Source organism: Arachis ipaensis, chromosome B3, assembly GCF_059453495.1.
Source record: "Arachis ipaensis isolate K30076 ecotype BB chromosome B3, ASM5945349v1, whole genome shotgun sequence".
Classification (NCBI taxonomy): Eukaryota; Viridiplantae; Streptophyta; class Magnoliopsida; order Fabales; family Fabaceae; genus Arachis; species Arachis ipaensis.
The window spans coordinates 48,574,439-48,597,966 of NC_142438.1; the positions used below are offsets into that span (position 1 = coordinate 48,574,439).

At 39.8% G+C, this 23,528-nt stretch overlaps 1 protein-coding gene and 1 pseudogene across 1 annotated transcript; both read left to right on the plus strand.

Moving 5' to 3' along the window:
• The window catches only part of LOC148570552 (uncharacterized), a 128,846-nt pseudogene that overhangs the window by 57,273 nt on the left and 48,045 nt on the right, over nucleotides 1–23,528 (plus strand).
• On the plus strand, nucleotides 150–1,125 carry LOC148570553 (DEAD-box ATP-dependent RNA helicase 13-like). The gene is made up of 4 exons (XM_088508982.1): nucleotides 150–174; nucleotides 324–394; nucleotides 739–879; nucleotides 1,021–1,125. The coding sequence occupies exons 1-4, from the start codon at nucleotides 150–152 to the stop codon at nucleotides 1,123–1,125; spliced, it is 342 nt and encodes a 113-aa protein (XP_088365108.1).

Sequence of the window (23,528 nt, forward strand, 5' to 3'; positions counted from 1 at the left end):
CCTATTATATATCGACATTGTAACTGCTGTTTGTTATTTTCAAACTCAATGCTGTTTTCACTACTCTGATCACTATTATTCCTTGAAGCAAAAGAGCAATCTTTGATCTTCTTGTGACTTGCCCTATGACCCCCAAGAGCTTGGTATGAATGGAAGATCTTGTTGCACGTTGTACACTCAAACTTTCCTCTCTTGTGATTATGAGAAGAACTACTCTTGTGATTTTCATTTTTGTAGAATTTAGTAATTGTCATTGTGATTATCATTGTCATTATCTTGTTATGTACATGAAAATTTTCAGCGGTTTCCTTTACAGAACTCATACATGCCAAAGGTTTTAAAACGATTGTCTCTTGCACACCAAATTGACAAAATAACACCAAAGGATTCGCAGGTATTAGGATTCAGCTGTACAATATATTGAATTATATAACATTTTGGCATTTTTTTCATGCAACCAGTGTTAGTGTCAAGTGTGCTTGGAATTTATCATTTTTCTATTTATGATTTGAAATAGTTTTGAATGTAATTTGCTTGAGGTAACCTCTATATTTAAGAGGTTTTCCTTATTGCATCTTTACAAATGTACACAGTAATTTCTAGTAACAGACTTCCAGTCTCATATATTTTCTTGCTTTTCAGGTTTGACTTAAAATTCTGTTTTGCTTTATTGCTCCTTTGTGCTGAGTGGATATGGATAATTGTGCTTTCAAATTCTATTTCTCTTTGCTATTTTAGGTGAAAGCTGAGAGAAATTGGTTTGATCGAAATTCTAACTCAGTTGAATTAGTTACTGAAAATGACGACAGTGAGGAGGAACAACTGAACGAACACAAGCAAATGAAAGCCAGTTCTAAACAATTGAAGACATTGCAACAGGTCTGATGCCTTTATATATACCTGAAACGATATATAGATATTATTTCCAGTTTATTTAATTCTTCTCAAATGTTTCATATTGCAGGAGCTTATGTTTTTTGTTTGTTTTGTTCTTGCTTTTTCTCCTTTTTCTCCCCATAGGTGCGCATGGATGTCAAGGATTTTGCTGAAAAACAGAGAAATATAGAAAATTGGAAAAGAAAAAGAAAAGAGAAGAAACGTAATCTTCATTCTGAAAATATATGATATCTTTTCTTCTTTTCTAGTTATTTATTAATTAGATCATTGGCTCTAGCATGTTCTAAATTTTCGGAATTTTGTTGCTTGCGAGATCAGTAAAGAAAGCAGAAGAGAAAGCTAAAGCAGGACAATGAATAGAATTGCAATACATATGATATATAAAGTTAGGCAAATTTTGCACCAATCAAAGTTGTGTCATTTGTTGCTGGATAATTTTAAGGCTGGGACTATGTCCCATAGTTTTATCGTGATTCTCCATAGAGCTTTGATTTCTTGTATGAATAGAATATATAATGAAAATTTTAAAATTATACAAGGGGAAGCTTATGTCAATTTGATGTTATAAGGAATTTTGTCTGGTCATGTTTCATTCAAAACAAGCTTATTCTAATGAAAATCGACAAGTTTAGGCTTTGATCTCTCTCTCTCTCTCTCTTTCTCTCTCTCTCTCACACTCAGTGTAGCCGTATCAACTTTTATTGGCACGCTTTAAAAGCGTAGCCATAATGTACAGTAGCATCAACAGCCATGCTTTAAAAGCGTAGCTGTATCTCACGCTATTGGCATGCTTTTAAAGCGTAGCCATATGCCATACTATTGGCACGCTTTAAAAGCGTAGCCATATCTTGCTATTGGCACGCTTTTAAAGCGTAGCCATATGTCATGCTATTGGCATGCTTTAAAAGCGTAGCCATATCTGACACATAGCCACGCTTTTAAAGCGTGGCAATATTTAAAAGCGTGGCAAAAAAAAGTGTGGCGATAGATCACCAAAAGCGTGGCGATAGAGCAACCGGCACCCTTGCAGATGTGACCATTTCAAAAGCGTGTCGGTAGTTCAAAAAGCATGGCGAAAAGCTATCGCTACGCTTTTTTGGACTTTTCGCCACGCTTTAAAAGCGTAGCAAAAAGGTTGTTTTCTTGTAGTGCAAGTTCTCCAAGACTAACATAAATCATATTCCACGAATTCAAATCACACAATAAAAGACAAGTAAACTTGTAAGAAGATAGCTCATGAAAGCAGGGAACATAGAATCAAGCATTGAACCCCTTATTGGAAGTGTATATGCACTCTAATCGCTCAAGTGTCTAGGGTTAATCCACTCTACTCTTCTCTAGTCATGCTTTCTAAAACTTTGTTCTTCATCTAACCAATCAACAAATATTTAGTGTACAAATGCAAACATCATGAGGTCTTTTCAAGGTTGTAATGGGGCTAAGGTAAGGGTGAGGATATATGTATGGCCAAGTGAGCTATAATATGAATCTTTGACTAACCTAAGTTCTCACCTAACACACACACACTCCATATAATTCTAAAATCATGCCTAGCTACCCAAAAATCCCACTTTTGCATCATATACTCATGTATCAATTTTCTAATTCCACCACATATGCATTGATCTTTTTATTGGAGTTAACATTGGGGTAATTTTGTCCCCTATTCATTTATTCTTCTCTTTTTTTTTTCTTTATATATATATATATATATATATATATATATATATGAAAGCATAATATATCAATGCATATGGTTTTTCAATTTTCACATGAGTAAGCACCCAAATTCCCAATATTTTTGTCAATAAAACAACACATTCTCATCAACCCAAGTAACCACAATTCCCCACACTTAGTTGACATACAATCTCTATCTTAAGCTAACCAAAGATTTGAATGGGATAATTAATTATTTTTAGGCTTAAGGCTAGTGATGTGGTAAAATACAGAACAAGTGGGGGTTAAGAAGGCTCAAAGTGGGGATAATCATATGTATGCATGCAAATACACTAAACAATGGACATATAGAATGGAACAAACTATAGATTGCAATCATAGAGAAGAAAACATACAAGAATAAAAATTATGGTTAAATAATGTAACAATATAATTAAGCTCAAAATCTCACAGGTTGTGTGTTCGTAGCTATAAACCATGTTCCAAATTACAATTTTCAAACAAGTTTTACACAAATTTTAATTTGAATTAGTGAAATACTATAAAATAGGGTCTTGAAAAGAAAGTCATTACTTTAACCAAGTAGAACATATATGCAAGCAACTACTGTTATGCAATCTATCCTATCTAAAAAAATAAAATAAAATGTTGGTGTCAAGAGAGAGAGATTACCTCTGGAAGTCAAGGACTGACTTCTCCACACTTAAGGCTTGGCACGGTCCTCCGTGCCATTAGTAAGGAGCAAGGTAGGGCTGAAAGCATCGCCTCCACTGTCTGGCTCGTCATGGCTCCCTATGCTACTAGGTGAAGGGGAGTCCGGGGTATCCTTCTATTCTGGAGGTGGGTGAGTACTAACAATGAGCTCCTTCAGATAGTTGTATCGGTGCTTGTTGCGGCACTCCATTTGTTCCATCCGCCGATGTTGCCGGTTGAACCTCTGAAGGATCTGAAGGAACATCTGATGGGTGGATGGTGCTTGTGGTGTCGATGATGGTGGAGTAGAAGAAGGAGTGGTATCCAAAGATGGGCCTGGAGGCCGGCTCGCAGAGGGGACTGGGGGTCTGATGTACTTCCCATTTGGGACATACTGATCGGCCCTAGGAATCATGGCCTTCGTGTCCCCAGCTCGATAGGAAATACCTGCTGCAGAGACTAAATCTGAAACCAATGCTGGAAAAGGCAGGTTACCCACAATCTTCACGTGTCCCATTGCCTGTCGGATGAGTCGGGGCAGGTTGAGAGGTTGTTCCGTAAGAATGCACCAGATGAGAACAGCCATGTCTGCTATGAAGGTGGACTCGTGAGTGCTCGGAAAGATATAGTGGAACATGATCTGTGTCCACATGCATGCCTCCAAGATAAGTGTCTGGGCTGAGATACTCTTGGGTTTTGACCGGTGTTGCCCGTAGATCCAGGTGTTGCCAGGTTGGGCTATAACTACAAGGATGCTATCCCAGTCAAACTGATACATCTGGCGCTTAAGCTGGGCCTCTTGATATGCATCTAATCCCTCTGGGCTAGGTGGAAGATCCGGTGCTTTCTGTATAGCACCCTCGGAGACAGGGACTTGCTGCTGACGAACATAGACAGTCTACAGGGTAGGCGAGTAGAAGTTGGAGTAGAATTCAACTACCCATGATAGGTTGGCCTCCCGCGGATGCCTCCTCAAGAATCCCCACTGTCTCCTTTCGATGCGGGGCTCCACAAAATCAACAAAATGTGTTGGGAGAATAAGTAGATGCTCATTATTGTAGTTCCTCTCGGGTAGGATGGGGAACATCTGCTCGCAATAACGGTTGGTGAATCGTATGGAATCCCGTGCGGGAAAGGCTTTCTCTGCTTCATCAACTTTGATGATCCTCTTCACTTGCTTTGTTGGCGGCTTGGCGCTTGTAGATGGTGGCGCCTTAGCCGGAGCTCTCTTAGTTCCTCTCCTTGCTGGTGGCTTGTCAGAAGCCTTCTCCTTTCCTCTTTTAGTGGCCATCCTAAAGAAGGAAAAAAGAGAATTAATTTCAAGTATAGATAACTAACAATTGGAAGGAAGGAAGTCGAAGTAATAATGAATGCCAAAGGAAAAGGGATGTCCTATACATGGTAGCTACAACATGCATAGAAGACATTAAGTAAAATCATGAAGGAAATTCATAACAATTAGATGCAAGAGGGTTAAGAGCATGCAAGTAATAGGCATGAGAAGCATAACTCAAGCATCAATTATTAAATGTACCAAATTAAAGAGCACTTGTATGATGACAATTGTGAATGATAATCTCAATACATGTGGATTGCAAGTGTTGTGAAAAAGAGAGGCATTAAAGTGTGAGAGTAAAATAAAATAGAATTCAAAATGCCATAAGGGCTTTTTCACAAACACTTGGTGTGCAAGTTAAAATAGGAATTAAAATAATGAATCCAAGTGTATATGAGACCCAAAATTAAATGTCAATTATCAAATCACTCTTCATAATATCCACAAGCTCAATTATAATAAAGTAATACCCAAATAAAACTCCAACACCAACATAAAAATGCATGATAACAGAATGAAAAAGAACCATAAATAACTATGCTAATAGAAAATTGAGAAGAAAGAAAAAATAATTAAATGCAATAAATGAAAGAAGAATGAAAGAGTAGGGAGGAGGAAGAAAAGAAACCTGAGGAAAAAGATGAAGAAGGGAAGAAGAAATAAGGAGGAAGTAAGAAGTAAGAAGAAGGGAAGAAGGAAGAAGAAAGAAGGAAGAATTAGGATTGAATGAAAATTAGGATTAGAGAGGGGGGAAAATTGAAATCTGGGCGGCACACTTGTTTAGTGATGCGGCGCATGCGACGCTCACGCGTACCCCACGTGTACACGTGGGTTGTGCACAAATGAAAATGACGCGTAAGCGTCTGGCACGCATACGTGTGCCCTTGGTTGTGGCAGTCACGCGAAACCAGCCGCACACACACACAACTCTCTGTTCGAATAGCATAGAAACCAATATTTGCATGTGACGCGTGCGCGTCAGGCTCGCACACGCGTGGGTGGTCTTAAAGCGAAAAGGATGCGTATGCGTCAGGGACGCGTACGCGTGGTTGAATTTGTGCCTCTCGCACGATGCCAGGGCCAGACCATCACAACTCTTTATTCAAAAATATATTTACGCCAATTTCTATATTCACGCGTACGCGTGGATTGCCAAAGCTGCAAGTGACGCGCACGCGTGATGTACGCGTACGCGTGGGCTTGCTTATGCGGAAAACACGCCTCATGCTCCACTCCCGCGTAACTCTCTCTTCAAACCCAATAGTTTTTGCATTCACGCATGATGCATACGCGTCATAGACACTTGCGCGTCGAATGCTTTTTTTATGCAGAATGCAGGTGATTATGCAGAATATATAAATTAACACTGATAAAAATAAAATAACACTAATAATAAAAAGGGATGATCATACCATGGTGGGTTGCCTCCCACCTAGCACTTTTTTTTTACGTCCTTAAGTTGGACTGTCCACAAGCTCACTCTTCTTCTGTTGGTGGATCCTCCAAGAGGAAGATCTCCAGCTCCTTGTTGTTCTTCATCTTCTCACCATGATACAGCTTCAAGCAGTGGCCATTGACTCTGATGAATTTGGAACTTGAAGGATGACTCAGGTGAAAGACGCCATATGGCTCAGCCTTTTCCACCCGGCAGGGGCCTTCCCATCTTGATCGCAGCTTGCCTGGTATGAGCCTCAACCTGGAGTTGTAAAGGAGAACCAACTCCCCAGTTCTGAACTCTCTTCTTTTGATATTCTTGTCATGTACTGCCTTCACCCTCTCTTTGTATAGCATGGAGTTCTCATATGCTTCGAGTCGAAGGTTCTCTAATTTTGCTAGTTGTAGCTTCCTTTCAGCACCGGCTCCCCCCAATCCCAAGTTGCATTCTCTCACCACCCAGAAAGCCTTGTGTTCCACCTCCACTGGGAGGTGACAAGCCTTTCCGTAGACTAGGCAGAAGGGACTAATTCCGATTGGTGTCTTGTAAGCTGTCTGATAAGCCCAGAGCGCATCTGCAAGCTTGGTGCTCCAGTCTCTTCTATGAGGCTTGACAATTTTCTCCAATATGTGCTTTATCTCTCTGTTAGACACCTCGGCTTGCCCATTGGTCTAGGGATGGTAAGCCGTCGCCACCTTGTGAACAATGTCATGTTTCTTCAGTAGACCTGTCAATCTCCTGTTACAAAAATGAGTGCCTTAATCACTCACGATTGCTCGTGGTGATCCAAAGCGACAGATAATATTATTTCGAACAAAAGAGACCACAACGTTAGCATCATCAGTACGGGTAGGAATTGCTTCTACCCATTTAGAAACATAATCAACAGCTAACAATATGTATAAGAAACCACTAGAGTTTGGAAATGGACCCATGAAGTCAATGCCCAAACATAAAAAATTTCACACAACAACATAAGTTGTTGGGCATCTCATCCCTCTTGGATATATTCCCAAAGCTTTGGCAAGGATGACAGGATTCACAGAAAGCAGTTGCATCCTTAAAAAGTGTGGGCCACCAGAATCCACAGTCTAAAATTTTTCTAGTTGTTCTTTGAGGACCAAAATGTCCACAACTCTCAGAAGAGTGGCAGGCCTCTAAAATTGACTGAAATTCTGATTGTGGCACAAACCTTCTAATTATCTGGTAAGCACCACATCTCCATAAATATGGATCATCCCATATATAATATTTGGACTCGCTTTTAAGCTTGTCCTTTTGATGCTTAGTAAAATTAGGAGGGAATGTATGACTAACCAAATAATTAGCTATAGGTGCATACCAAGGAACCACCTCAGATATTGCGTGCAAGCTATCAAATGGAAAAGCATCATTGATAGGAGTGGAGTCACTCTTAATGTACTCTAGGCGACTCAAATGGTCTGCCACTAAATTCTGGAAACCACTCCTATCTTTGATTTCTAAATCAAATTCTTGCAGCAATAATATCCAATGTATTAACCTTGGTTTGGACTCTTTTTTAGCTAACAAATATTTTAGAGCTGCATGGTCTGAGTATACTACCACCTTAGTACTAAGTAAGTAGGCTCGGAATTTATCTAGAGCAAAAATAATAGCTAGAAGCTCTTTCCAGTGGTAGTATAATTAGACTGAGCAGCGTCTAAATTCTTAGAAGCATAAGCAATTATATAAGGGTCCTTACCTTCGTGCTGAGCCAGCGCCGCTCCTACTGCATAGTTGGAGGCGTCACACATTATCTCAAATGGCTAGCTCCAGTTGGGCCCTCTCACAATCGGAGCTTGAGTCAAGGCAATCTTCAGCTTATCAAACGCTTCCATGCAGTCCTCACTCAGCTCGAACTCAATATGCTTCGGCAGCAGTCGGGATAAAGGCAATGCTACCTTACTGAAGTCCTTGATAAATCGCTGATAGAAACCTGCATGACCAAGAAATGAACGGACTTTCCTCACGAAGGAGGGGTAAGGTAAACTAGAAATAATATCTACCTTTGCTGGATCTACAGAAAATACCAGTATTAGAAACAACATGTCCTAAAACAATACCTTGTTTTACCATAAAATGACATTTTTCAAAATTTAATACAAGGTTTGAACTACCACATTTTTCTAATACTCTAGCTAAACTATCCAAGCAGAGGTCAAACGAATCACCATACACATTAAAGTCATCCATAAAAACTTCCATACAACTCTCAAGAAGATCTGAGAAAATACTCACCATGCATCTTTGAAACGTAGCCGGTGTATTACATAAGCCAAAAGGCATCCTCTTGTATGCGTACGTTCCAAAGGGACATGTAAAAGTAGTTTTCTCCTAATCTTCAGGAGCTATATGAATTTGAAAATAGCCAGTGTAACCATCTAGAAAATAGTAGTGTGATTTACCTGACAGGCGATCAAGCATTTGATCGATGAAGGGCAGTGGGTAGTGATCCTTGTGAGTAGCCTGGTTGAGGTGCCTATAATCAATGCACACCCTCCAGGAGTTCTGCACTCTAGTTGCCATGAGTTCCCCATTCTCATTCTTCACTGTTGTGACTCCAGACTTCTTTGGTACCACCTGTACTGGGCTAACCCATTCACTATCCGAGATTTGATAGATGATGTCAGATTCAAGCAATCTGGTCACTTCCTTCTTGACAACTTCCAAGATGGTGGGGTTCAACCGCCTTTGAGGTTGATAGATAGGCCTTGCTCCCTCTTCTAAAAATATGCAGTGCTCACAGACTTCAGGGCTGATGCCTACTATATCCGCCAAGCTCCACCCAATAGCTTTCTTGTGTCTTCTCAGCACACTAAGCAACTGCTCCTCTTGTTGGGAAGGGAGTTCCCTTGCAATAATAACTAGGAGCTTATGATTATGCTGAAGGTAAGCATACTTGAGGTGGGGTGGAAGGGGCTTCAACTCCATTTGTAGCTCATGGCTGGGCACTTGACCATTTGGAGCCATTGGTGGTGCCAAAGTATCTTCAGTAAGCTCAGAGGGCTTCCCCACACTGGCACCTTGCTCCACGTGCATCTCTTCTACTTCTTCTTGGTGAACTGCAGCCACTGTCTCATCAATAATGTCACACTGGAAGATGGACTGATCTTCCGGGGGGTGCTTCATAGCTTCATCCAGGTTGAAGCTCACTACTCGGCCATCTATCTTAAAAGAGTAAGTTCCTGAGAAGGCATCCAATTTGAACCTTGAAGTCTTTAGAAATGGCCATCCAAGTAGGATGGATGATGGTCTTCCTGAGTCATTAGGGGGCATCTCCAAAATGTAGAAGTCAATAGGGAATGTCAACCCCTTAATGCTCATCAGCACATCTTCAGCAATTCTAACCACTGAGATTATGCTCTTATATGCCAAAACAAAATGTGTTGCCAACCTTTTCAAGGGTGGGAGCCTTAAGGCATCATATATAGATAATGGCATAATACTAACACATGCACTTAAATCACACATGCAATAAAAAAATTGTACACCCTCTATAGTAATAGTAACCATACATGGACCCGAATCACCATATTTTTCCGGTATAGCACCCATTAAAGCAGAAATAGAGCTAACTAGAGGAATAGTTTCTAAATCATATATTTTATCTTTATTCATGCATAAATCTTTCAGAAACTTCGCATACTTAGGTACCTAGCGAATGGCATCAAAAAGGGGAACAGTTACCTCAACCTTTTTGAAGATCTCCACCATCTTGGGGTCTAGCTCCAATTGCTTTCTGGGTTTCCTAGCAAGGTGTGGAAAGGGAATGGGAATGGAATCCCTCACAATGTCTTCTTCCTTAAGTGCTTCATTCCTTGGTTGAGCTGCTTCCTCTACATCCACATCTTGTACCCCATCTCCCTCTTCAACATCTTCTACCTCAACAATGTCTTCAACTTGGTTGTCTTCATTAGAGGTTGGCTCTTCGGGACTCCTCTCTTGCAATGTGGTTCCGGACCTCAAAGTGATGGCGTTGATTCCACCTTTGGGGTTGGGTAAAGGTTGAGAAGGGAGTGCACTAGAGCTGGAAGGTTGATTGTTGGGAGTAGAAGGTGGTTTCATCCGAGAGATGAGATCTTGTAAAGTGGAGGTAAGACCAGTGATGCTAGAGGTAAGCTTATTCTGAAGGTCCTTCTGTCCTTGTACAATAGAACGTAGCATCTCATTATTGGAGGAGGAAGGAGGGTAAGTAATTTGAGGGGCTTGTGGTTGGTTGTTCTGAGGTGCTTGGGCTTACCTTTGGTGAGGTGCTTGATGCTGTTGGTATGAGGGTTTTGTTGATACCGGTTCTGTTGATAGTTGTTATTGTTGTTCCATCTTTAATTTCCACCGTTGTCTTTGCCACTTTGGTTGTAGTTGTCCCTCCATCCTTGGTTGGAATTATCTTTCCACCCTTGGTGGGAATTATCTCTCCATCCCTGGTTGGTGTTGTCTTGCCAACCCTGATTATAGTTTCCACCTTGGTTATAATTACCGCCTTGTTGATAATACCCTTGATTCGGACGGTTGTAATAGTTATTGGTAGCCGCCAAGGTGTTGTCTTCTTATTGGAGTTGTGGACATTCATCAGTGTAATGGGAATAGCAGGCACATATTCCACACACTCTCTAAGAAACCAACTGTTGACACTGTTGTTGTGGAGGAGGCTGAGGTTGTTGTTGATTCAGCTGGAGTTACTTCAGTATATTGGTCATCTCTCCTAGAGTCTTTGTGAGAGCAGCAGTCTCACTACTAGAGAAAACTTCTGCAATGGCCTTGGGATGGTTATTCCTTGGCTGGCGTTCCGGGTAGACTCAGCTAGATCGGTGATCAGCTGCCACGCTTCTGTCGCCGTCTTGTACTTAGTCAGAGAGCCATTACTCGCAGCATCTAATATAGTCTTATCTTGAGGCTTCATGCCTTGGCAGAAATAGCTAATCAACACCAACTGGTCAATCTTGTAATGAGGACATGAGTCTAGGAGATTCCTGAAGCATTCCTAATACTCGTAAAAAGTCTCTGATTTGCCTTGGATGATACAGGAAATTTTTTTCTTCAGTCTATCTGTAACTTCTGCTGGGAAGTACTTGTCCAGGAATTCTCTTCTGAGCAGATCCCAATTAGTAATAACTTCTTCAGGTTGAGTGTAGAACCACTCCATTGTCTTTCCTTCAAGAGAGAATGGGAAGGCATATAACCAAATAGTAGTCTCATCCACACCGTGACGCCTAGTAGTTGAGCAGGCGATTTGAAAATCTCTGAGGTGCTTGATGGGTTCTTAAGCAGGTAGGCCATGAAACTTGGGCAGTAGATTGATTAGCGCAGTCTTCAGTTCAAAATCTACAGCAAGATTTGGATGACGCGCTTGATACGGTTGCAGTGTAAAGTCCGGATCTCCTGCTTCCTGGAGAGTAATCCTTCTGGACTCTGCCATATTACCTGCACGTAAATCAACAAAGTCAGTAGAAGAGGAGCTTGTTTCTTCCTTAAATGGCGTTTCAGATTTGCCCTTAGATAAGACTGGTGAACTGGTAGTAACCACTTCACCACCCTCAGAGACTAAACGACGCCGAGCTTGCCTAATACGTGAAATAGTTTTTTCGATGTCAGGATCAAATGCGGCTAAGCTCGGATCTGGTAGTAAACGCGTCATTCAATGAAAGAAACATACAACTCATGGTAATAAAATAAAATATATTAAGAAAAATTAAACTAAAAATAGAATAAAAATGCAAAGATGCAAATACAAAAATATTTACACCAACCAATAATTTAGCACACAGTTGCAACTCCCCGGCAACGGTGCCAAAAATTGACGGGCGGAAAATTGCCGATTAAGAATTTATAATGAAAATAGCGTTGCAAGTACAGTTCTTAACCGACGAAAATTCCACTTATCAATTTAAAAAGAGTTGTCACAATTTAAGAATAAAATACTGGGAGTATGATTCCCAGGTCGTCTCCCAACGAGTTGATAAAAGAGTGCAATTTATTGGTCGAGAATTTTCTGAGAAATTTTTAGAGTTGGCGAATAAAGAAATCAATGACTATTAATTAAAGCAATAAAATTAACGAGAGATTTTTATATAATTAAAATAAAAGCCTTGACTAGGAGAAGATTAACCGGAATTTCTATCCTCGTTGAATTTTTCCAAGTATAATAGTAAGAGGTTGTTGTTCTACTTAGTTATCCCTTACCTAATAAAGGAAAGTCAAGTAACTAACCAACTCTGATTCCCAAGTCCTAATCCCTTCCTAGGGAAGGATTAGAGTTAAAAACTAGAGAGTCAGCTGATGAGCGGATAATTTATACACTTTTTGGCATTATTTTTACTTAGTTTTTAGTATGATTTAGTTGGTTTTAGTATATTTTTATTAGTTTTTAATTAAAAATCACATTTCTGGACTTTACTATGAGTTTGTCTATTTTTCTGTGATTTCAGGTATTTTCTGGCTGAAATTGAGGGAGCTGAGCAAAAATCTGATTCAGGCTGAAAAAGGACTGCTGATGTTGTGGGATTCTAACCTCCCTGAACTCAAAGTCAATTTTCTGGAGCTACAGAACTCCAAATGGCGCTCTCTCAATTGCGTTGGAAAGTAGACATCCAGGGCTTTCCAGCAATATATAATAGTCTATACTTTGCCCAAGAATAGATGATATAAACTGGCGTTCAACGCCAGTTCCATGTTGCAGTCTGGCGTTCAGCGCCAGAAACAAGTTACAAGTTGGAGTTCAACGCCAGAAACAGGTTACAACCTGGCGTTGAACGCCCAAAACAGCCCAGGCACGTGAGAAGCTTAAGTCTCAGCCCCAGTACACACCAAGTGGGCCCCAGAAGTGGATTTCTGTGCTATCTATCATAGTTTACTCATTTTTTGTAAACCTAGGTTACTAGATTAGTATTTAAACAACTTTTAGAGATTTATTTTGTATCTCATGACATTTTAGATCTGAACTTTGTACTCTTTGACAGCATGAGTCTCTAAACTCCATTGTTAGGGGTGAGGAGCTCTGCAGCGTCTTGATGAATTAATGCAATTATCTCTGTTTTCCATTCAAACACGCTTGTTCCTATCTAAGATGTTCATTCGCGCTTCACTATGAAGAAGGTGATGATCCGTGACACTCATCACCTTCCTCAATCCATGAACGTGTGCCTGACAATCACCTCTGTTCTACATCAGATTGAATGAGAATCTCTTAGATTTCTTAATCAGAATCTTCGTGGTATAAGCTAGAATTGATGGCAGCATTCATGAGAATCCGGAAAGTCTAAACCTTGTCTGTGGTATTCTGAGTAGGATTCAAGGATTGAATGGCTATGACGAGCTTCAAACTCGCGATTGTTGGGCGTAGTGATAGACGCAAAAGAATCAAGGGATTCTATTCCGACATGATCGAGAACCAACAGATGATTAGCCGTGCTGTGACAGAGCATTTGGACCATTTTCACCGAGAGGACGGAAAGTAGCCATTGACAACGGTGACACCTTACATATAGCTTGCCATGGAAGGAGCCTTGCGTGTGTGAAGAGGAGTACAAGAGAAAAATTGAAATAAAGAAGACAAAGTATCTCCAAAACCCCAACAGATTCTCCATTATTGAGTAACAAGTATTTGTTTTATGCCCTTTGACTTTTTACAATTAAAACTAAGAATTATTATTGACATTATATCCTGACTAAGAAGTACAAGATAACCATAGCTTGCTTCAAACCAACAATCTCCGTGGGATTCGACCCTTACTCACGTAAGGTATTACTTGGACGATCCAGTGCACTTGCTGGTTAGTGGTACGAGTTGTGAAACGTGTGATTCACAATTCGTGCACCAAGTTTTTGGCGCCGTTGCCGGGGATTGTTCGTGTTTGGACAACTGACGGTTTATTTTGTTGCTTAGATTAGGAAAAAGTTTTCTTTTTGGTTTAGAGTCTCTTATTATTGTTTTTGGTTAAAATTATAGAATCCTTATTTTCTCTTTCAAAAAAAAAAATTTTTTTTTCGAAAATTATTTTTTTTATTGAATTTTTCTTGTTTGATCTTTAGTTTTTCTTGTTTTGTGATTTTTCTTGTTTTTCTTGTGCCTTTTCAAAACATTAGTTTTCAAAAAAAAATATTTTTTCATTCTTAGTTATTTAAAAAAAATATATACTTCTTCAAAACAAGTGTTACATTCATAACTCAGTTGGCTAGAGCGTTAGTCTGTGTTCTTGGTAATTGGATTAGAATCTTTTATATTCTTTTCAAAATCTTCTTTTTCATAAATAATTTTTCTATTAAATCTTGTGCCAAACTTTAAGTTTGGTGTTTTCTTGTTGATTTTTTTTTTGTTTTTTGAAAAATTTAGTTTGGTTTTCTAAAAATTTTAAGTTTGGTGTTCTTTCTTCATGTTCTTGTGTTCTTGTGAATCTTCAAAGTGTTCTTGAGTTTTTCTTGTGTCTTGATCTTAAAATTTTTAAGTTTGGTGTTCCTTGGTGTTTTCCCTCCAAAATTTTCGAAAACAAGGAGCATTATATCTAAAAATTTTAAATCTTGTGCTATCTTATTGTTTTTCTCTCTCTTCTTTAAATTCAAAAATATCTTTTCTCTCTATTTTAAAGCAAATTTTCGAAATTTACCTTTAAAATTCAGATTTTTATTTCAAAATTTAAAACCTTTTTCAAAAATCATCATATCCTTTTCAAAACTTCCTAACCACTTTCTCTCTCCTCATTTTTTCGAAAATCTTCACCCATTTTTATTTATTTTATTTTAATTTATTTTATTTTCGAAATAAATAAATAAATAAATAAAAATAATTTCTTTTTTTATTATTACATCATCTCCCTTTCTCCATCATGGATCTAAGTGGAAATGAACAGTCCAGAAGGACTCTGGGGTCATATGCTAACCCCTCTACTGCTTCATATGGGAGTAGTATCTGCATACCCTCCATTGGAGTCAGTAGCTTTGAGTTGAATCCTCAGCTCATTATCATGGTGCAGCAAAGCTGCCAGTATTTCGGTCTTCCACAGGAAGAACCTACAGAGTTTCTGGCACAGTTTTTACAAATTGCTGACACAATACATGATAAGGAAGTAGATCAGGATGTCTACAGATTATTACTATTTTCATTTGCTGTAAAAGACCAAGCCAAGAGGTGGTTAAATAACCAACCTAAGGCTAGCATAAGGACATGGAAACAGCTGACAGAAAAATTCCTGAATCAATACTTTCCTCCAAAACGGATGACACAGCTAAGGCTGGACATCCAAGGCTTTAAACAAGGAGATAATAAATCTCTTTATGATGCCTCGGAGAGATACAGAGAGATGCTATGAAAATGCCCCTCTGAAATGTTTTCAGAGTGGGTTCAGTTAGACATCTTCTATTATGGGCTTACAGAAAGAGCTCAGATCTCTCTAGATTACTCAGCTGGTGGATCTATCCACATGAGAAAGACAATTGAAGAAGCTCAAGAGCTCATTGATACAGTTGCCAGAAATCAGCATCTGTACCTAAGCAGTGACCCTTCCATGAAAGAAGAGGTTAAAACAGTAACTGCTGAACTCAGTCCTATAGAACAAGCTACTGAATTCAATCAGCAATTGGATTTTCTAACAAAACAGTTAGCTGAATTCAAGGAGAGACTACAAGAGACAAGAATGGCTAATATAAATATGGAAGAACAATTAAAGCAAACAAAGCAGCAGCTGTCAAAACAAATAATAGAAGAATGCCAAGCAGTTCAATTAAGAAGTGGGAAAACATTAAATACCCCACCTCAAGGAAGCAGGAAGCCAAGAAATGAGCAAACTACCCAAATTCCATCTGAGGACAGTAAGAGCCCAGGGAAAAATAATTCTGGCGCTAAAACGCCAGAAATTGGGTGGAAGGCTGGCGCTGAACGCCCAAACCATGCTCAGGACTGGCGTTCAACGCCAAAAACAAGCAAGGAACTGGCGTTGAACGCCCAAAGGAAGCACAGTTCTGGCATTCAGACGCCAGGAACAGATGAGGAGTTGGCGTCTAACGCCACTCCAGCTTCCAACCCTGGCTTTCAAATGCTAGTGAGGGATCAGACACCTACAAGTGCTGATAATAAATCCCTCAAGAAGGCTTCTCAACCTACCTCTGTAGGAAATAAACCTGCAGCAACTAAGGTTGAGGAATACAAAGCCAAGATGCCTTATCCTCAAAAACTCCGCAAAGAGGAGCAGGATAAGCAATTTGCCCGCTTTGCAGACTATCTCATGTCTCTTGAAATAAAGATTCTGTTTGCAGAGGCACTTGAGCAAATACCCTCTTATGCCAAGTTCATGAAAGATATCTTGAGTCATAAGAAGGATTGGAGAGAAACTGAAAGGGTTCTCCTCACTGAAGAATGCAGTGCAGTCATTCTGAAAAGCTTCCCAGAAAAGCTTAAAGATCCCGGGAGCTTTATGATACCATGCATATTAGAGGGTAACTGCACCAAGACAGCTCTATGTGATCTTGGGGCAAGCATCAACTTAATCCCTGCATCCACTATCAGAAAGCTTGGCTTGACTGAAGAGGTCAAACCAACCCAGATCTGTCTTCAACTTGCTGATGGCTCCATTAAATACCCATCAGGCATAATTGAGGACATGATTGTCAAGGTTGGGCCATTTGCCTTCCCTACTGACTTTGTAGTGCTAGAAATGGAGGAGCACAAGAGTGCAACTCTCATTCTAGGAAGACCATTCCTAGCAACTGGACAAACCCTCATTGACGTCCAAAAAGGGGAGATAACCCTGAGAGTCAATGAGGATGAGTTTAAGTTGAATGTTGTCAAAGCTATGCAACATCCAGACACATCAGACGACTGCCTGGGCGTTGATATTATTGACTCCATGGTGGAAGAGGTCCATATGACTGAGAGTCTCGAATCAGAGCTAGAGGACATTTTTAAAGATGTTCAGCCTGATCTGGAGGAACCAGAGGAAATAAAAGAACCTCTGAAAACTCCTCAGGAAGAGGAGAAACCTCCTAAACCTGAGCTCAAACCACTACCACCATCCCTGAAATATGCATTTCTGGGAGAAGGTAACACTTTTCCTGTAATCATAAGCTCTGCTTTAGGGCCACAGGAAGAGAAAGCACTAATTCAGGTGCTAAGGACACACAAGACAGCTCTTGGGTGGTCCATAAGTGATCTTAAGGGCATTAGCCCAGCTAGATGCATGCACAAGATCCTATTGGAGGATGATGCTAAGCCAGTGGTTCAACGACAGAGGCAGCTAAATCCCGCCATGAAGGAGGTGGTGCAGAAAGAGGTCACTAAGTTACTAGAGACTGGGATTATCTATCCTATTTCTGATAGCCCCTGGGTGAGCCCTGTCCATGTTGTCCCTAAGAAGGGAGGAATGACAGTGGTTCATAATGAAAAGAATGAACTGGTTCCTACAAGAACAGTTACAGGGTGGCGTATGTATATTGACTACAGAAGGCTCAATACAGCCACCAGGAAGGATCATTTTCCTTTACCATTCATAGACCAGATGCTAGAGAGACTAGCAGGTCATGAATATTACTGCTTTTTGGATGGCTATTCCGGTTACAACCAAATTGCAGTAGATCCTCAGGACCAAGAGAAAACAGCATTCACATGTCCTTCTGGAGTGTTTGCCTACAGAAGGATGCCTTTTGGTTTGTGTAATGCACCTGCAACCTTTCAGAGGTGCATGCTCTCTATCTTCTCTGATATGGTAGAGAAGTTTCTGGAAGTCTTCATGGATGACTTTTCAGTATTTGGAGACTCATTCAGCTCCTACCTTAACCATTTAGTACTTGTTCTGAAAAGATGCCAAGAGACCAACCTAGTTTTAAACTGGGAAAAATGTCACTTTATGGTGACTGAAGGGATTGTCCTTGGGCATAAAATTTCAAACAAGGGAATAGAGGTGGATCAAGCTAAAGTTGAAGTAATTGAAAAATTACCACCACCTGCCAATGTTAAGGCAATCAGAAGCTTTCTGGGGCATGCAGGATTCTATAGGAGGTTTATAAAGGATTTTTCAAAAATTGCAAAACCTCTGAGCAATCTGCTAGCTGCTGACACGCCATTTGTGTTTGACACAAAGTGTCTGCAGGCGTTTGAGACCCTGAAAGCTAAGCTGGTCACAGCACCAGTTATTTCTGCACCAGACTGGACATTACCATTCGAATTAATGTGTGATGCCAGTGACCATACCATTGGTGCAGTATTGGGACAGAGGCATAACAAGCTTCTGCATGTCATTTATTATGCTAGCAGTATTTTAAATGATGCCCAAAAAAATTACACAACCACAGAAAAAGAATTACTTGCAGTAGTTTATGCCATTGACAAGTTTAGATCCTACTTAGTAGGATCAAAAGTGATTGTATACACTGACCATGCTGCTCTTAAATATCTACTCACAAAGCAGGATTCAAAGCCCAGGCTCATAAGATGGGTGTTGCTTCTGCAAGAGTTTGATATAGAAATAAGAGACAGAAAAGGGACAGAGAATTAAGTAGCTGATCACCTGTCCCGGATAGAATCAGTAGCAGGAGCATCCCTCCCTCCTACTGAGATCTCTGAAACCTTTCCGGATGAGCAATTGTTTGCTATTCAGGAAGCTCTGTGGTTTGAAGACATTTCAAACTATAAGACATAAGGTTCTCCTTCTGTAACCATAGAGAGGAAGCATGAAAAGCTTCTCTCACTGCAGAGTCAACCAAAGCCCCCACAGTCAAACGCTAAGTTTGGTGTTGGGAGGCCACAACCAAACTCTAAGTTTGGTGTTGGGAGGTTCCAACCTTGCTCTGATTATCTGTGAGGCTCCATGAGAGCTCACTGTCAAGCTATTGACATTAAAGAAGCGCTTGTTGGGAGGCAACCCAATGTTATTTAATTATATCTATTTATTTTCCATTGCTATTTTATGTTTTCTTTAGGTTGATGATCATGTGAAGTCACAAAAACAAATGGAAAATCAAAAACAGAACGAAAAACAGCATGAAAAATAGCACACCCTGGAGGAAGATCATTCTGGCGTTTAAACGCCAGAAACAAGCATCTGTCTGGCGTTTAACGCCAGAAACAAGCACCAAGCTGGCGTTTAACACCAGAAACAAGCATCAGTCTGGCGTTAAACGCCAGAAATAGGCTACATTTGGGCGTTTAACGCCAGAAACAGGCAGCAGTCTGGCGTTAAATGCCAGGATTGCACAGTAAGGGCATTTTGTACGCCTAATTGGAGCAGGGATGCTAAATCCTTGACCCCGCAGGATCCCAACCTACCTCACCATTCAAATTCAAACCATTTTCCTCCCAAACCCACCCATTCACACACTTCCATCTCCTCCATCTTCTCCACTTCTTTCTTCTTTTGCTCGAGGACGAGCAAACCTTTTAAGTTTGGTGTGGTAAAAGCATTGCTTTTATTTTTCCATAATTCAGTGGTAGAGCAATTGATTGCAGATCAAAGAGCTATGAGGAAAGAGTAACAAAGGCAAGGAAGAGACATAGAGGAGCTCAAAAGCACCATTGTTCCTTCAAGAAGAGGAAGACGCTACCCTCATTAAGGTGGACCTGTTCCTTAATCTCCTTGTTCTTATTTTCCTGTTTTTCGTTTACTATGCTTCATGTTTAATTATGTTTGTGTTTTTACTATATGATCACTAGTATCTAAGTGTCTATGTCTTAAAGATATGAATGTCCTATGAATCCATCACCTTTCTTAAATGAAAATTGTTTTCTGAAAAAGAAAAAGAAGTACATGAATTTTGAATTTTAAAATAGTTTAATTATTTTGATGTGGTGGCAATACTTTTCGTTTTCTGAATGAATGCTTGAACAGTGCATATGTCTTTTGAATTTGTTGCTTATGAATGTTAAAATTGTTGGCTCTTGAAAGAATGATGAAAAAGGAGAAATGTTATTTGATAATTTGAAAAATTATAAAAATGATTCTTGAAGCAAGAAAAAGCAGTGAAGAACAAAGCTTGCAGAAAAAAATGCGAAAAAAAAAGTGCAAGAAAAAGAAAAAGCAAGCAGAAAAAGCCAAAAGCTCTTTAAACCAAAAGGCAAGAGCAAAAAGCCAATAGCCCTTAAAACCAAAAGGCAAGGGTAATAAAAAGGATCCAAGGCTTTGAGCATCAGTGGATAGGAGGGCCTAAAGGAATAAAATCTTGGCCTTAGCGGCTAAACCAAGCTGTCCTTAACCATGTGCTTGTGGCGTGAAGGTGTCAAGTGAAAACTTGAGACTGAGCGGTTAAAGTCGAGGTCCAAAGCAAAAAAACAGAGTGTGCTTAAGAACCCTGGACACCTCTAATTGGGGACTTTAGCAAAGCTGAGTCACAATCTGAAAAGGTTCACCCAGTTATGTGTCTGTGGCATGTATGTATCCGGTGGTAATACTGGAAAACATAGTGCTTAGGGCCACGGCCAAGACTCATAAAGTAGATGTGTTCAAGAATCAACATACTGAACTAGGAGAATCAATAACACTATCTGAATTCTGAGTTCCTATAGATACCAATCATTCTGAACTTCAAAGGATAAAGTGAGATGCCAAAACTGTTCAGAAGCAAAAAGCTAATAGCCCCGCTCATCTAATTAAGACTGATCTTCATAGATGTTTTAGGAATTCATTGTATATTCTCTTCTTTTTATCCTACTTTATTTTTAGTTGCTTGGGGACAACCAACAATTTAAGTTTGGTGTTGTGATGAGCGGATAATTTATACGCTTTTTGGCATTATTTTTACTTAGTTTTTAGTATGATTTAGTTGCTTTTTAGTATATTTTTATTATTTTTTAATTAAAAATCACATTTCTGGACTTTACTATGAGTTTGTGTGTTTTTCTGTGATTTCAGGTATTTTCTGGCTGAAATTGAGGGAGCTGAGCAAAAATCTGATTCAGGCTGAAAAAGGACTGCTGATGCTGTGGGATTCTGACCTCCCTGAACTCAAAGTAGATTTTCTGGAACTACAGAACTCCAAATGGCGCGCTCTCAATTGCGTTGGAAAGTAGACATCCAGGGCTTTCCAGAAATATATAATAGTCCATACTTTGCTCAAGGATAGATGACGTAAACTGGCGTTCAACGCCAGTTCCATGTTGCAGTCTGGCGTCCAGCGCCAGAAACAAGTTACAAGTTGGAGTTCAACGCCAGAAACAGGTTACAACCTAGCGTTGAATGCCCAAAACATCCCAGGCACGTGAGAAGCTTAAGTCTCAGCCCCAGCACACACCAAGTGGGCCCCAGAAGTGGATTTCTGTGCTATCTATCATAGTTTACTCATTTTCTATAAACCTAGGTTACTAGATTAGTATTTAAACAACTTTTAGAGATTTATTTTGTATCTCATGACATTTTAGATCTGAACTTTGTACTCTTTGACGGCATGAGTCTCTAAACTCCATTGTTGGGGGTGAGGAGCTCTGCAGCGTCTTGATGAATTAATGCAATTATCTCTATTTTCTATTCAAACACGCTTGTTCCTATCTAAGATGTTCATTCGCGCTTCACTATAAAGAAGGTGATGATCCGTGACACTCATCACCTTCCTCAATCCATGAACGTGTGCCTGACAACCACCTCCGTTCTACATCATATTGAATGAGTATCTCTTAGATTTCTTAATCAGAATCTTCGTGGTATAAGCTAGAATTGATGGCGGCATTCATGAGAATCCGGAAAGTCTAAACCTTGTCTGTGGTATTCCGAGTAGGATTCAAGGATTGAATGGCTGTGACGAGCTTCAAACTCACGATTGTTGGGCGTAGTGACAGACGCAAAAGAATCAAGGGATTCTATTCCGACATGATCGAGAACCAACAGATGATTAGCCGTGCTGTGACAGAGCATTTGGACCATTTTCACTGAGAGGACGGAAAGTAGCCATTGACAACGGTGACACCTTACATACAGCTTGCCATGGAAGGAGCCTTGCGTGTGTGAAGAGGAGTACAAGAGAAAAACTGAAATAAAGAAGACAAAGCATCTCCAAAACCCCAACAGATTCTCCATTATTGAGTAACAAGTATTTGTTTTATGCCCTTTGATTTTTTACAATTAAAACTAAGAATTATTATTGATATTATATCCTGACTAAGAAGTACAAGATAACCATAGCTTGCTTCAAACCAACAATCTCCGTGGGATTCGACCCTTACTCACGTAAGGTATTACTTGGACGACCCAGTGCACTTGCTGGTTAGTGGTACGAGTTATGAAATGTGTCATTCACAATTCGTGCACCATCAGCCAACAACTTCCAATTACAAATTAACACTTGAGTATTTCAACTCAAGGGTCTCCTATTAATCAACTCCAAAGTCAAGTTGGAAGTCTCTCCATTGACATGAATGCCATTTTCATAAACATGTAAAGTGGGTAGATGGAAGACATGGTAATTCAAATAAAGTAATAAAAGAAAATTAATTAAAGGTAAAAAATAACTTTTTGCATTAATAAATTCCAAAATCGGAGATATCCATATGTAACTCTAAACAAACTGAATGGAAAGTAAAAGAGTAAGGAAATAAGAAAGCAAACTATAATGATAAAGACTTCAAACAGAGGTAGTAACTCTTCTCAATATCTAATCCAAAATCATAAAACAAGAAATCTATGAATGTGAAGAACCCTAGAGGAAGTAGTGTTTTCTCTCTAAGATTCAAAACTAAAACTAAAACTGTGTAAAGGTGAATGTGTCTTGAGTCTCTACTTGTCCCCTGGCTCTAGTCTGTGTTTCTGGGCCAAAAACTGGGTCCAAAACCACCTCAAAATCACCCCCAATGTCTTCTGCAATTTCTGCACGTGGCGCACGTCATACGTACGCGTAAGTCACGCGTACGCGTCGATGGTCTTCTGCGCGTGTAACGCATGCGCGTCAGTCACGCGTGCGCGTCAATATATTACTTTGCTGGTCACGTGTACGCCTCAGTCACGCGTACGCGTCACTGTGAAAAGCTCCAAGTCGCACGCACGCGTGAGTGATGGGTGGAAATCAGATTCCACACCAAAACTCACCGGCAAGTGTACCAGGTCGCATCAAGTAGTAAAACTCACTTAGAGTGAGGTCGATCCCACAGGGATTGATGGATCAAGCAACTTTAGTGGGTGATTAGTTTAGTCAAGCTAACATTGGTGAATTTGATGAAATTGAACCAACAGAAAAGAAATTACAGTGAATTTTAAGTGCAGAAAGTAAAATTGCAGAAACTTAAAATGTAAGAAAGTAAAATAGCTAAAACCAAAATTGCAAGAAAAAGTAAATGACTGAAACTTAAAGTGCAAGAAACTTAAATTGCTAAATCTAAATTGCTGGGAATCTTAAATTGCTTGAAGAATAAAGGATTTGAGGACTGGGATTCAAAATAGAACTGGAATTGTAAAGTGCAGAGAAGTAGAGGATGAAGTAGATTTGCAGAAGAACTAAAGCAGAAATGAAAATTTGCAGAAGAAGTGAAAATCAGAAAGAAACAATTGAGATCCGATCTTTAAT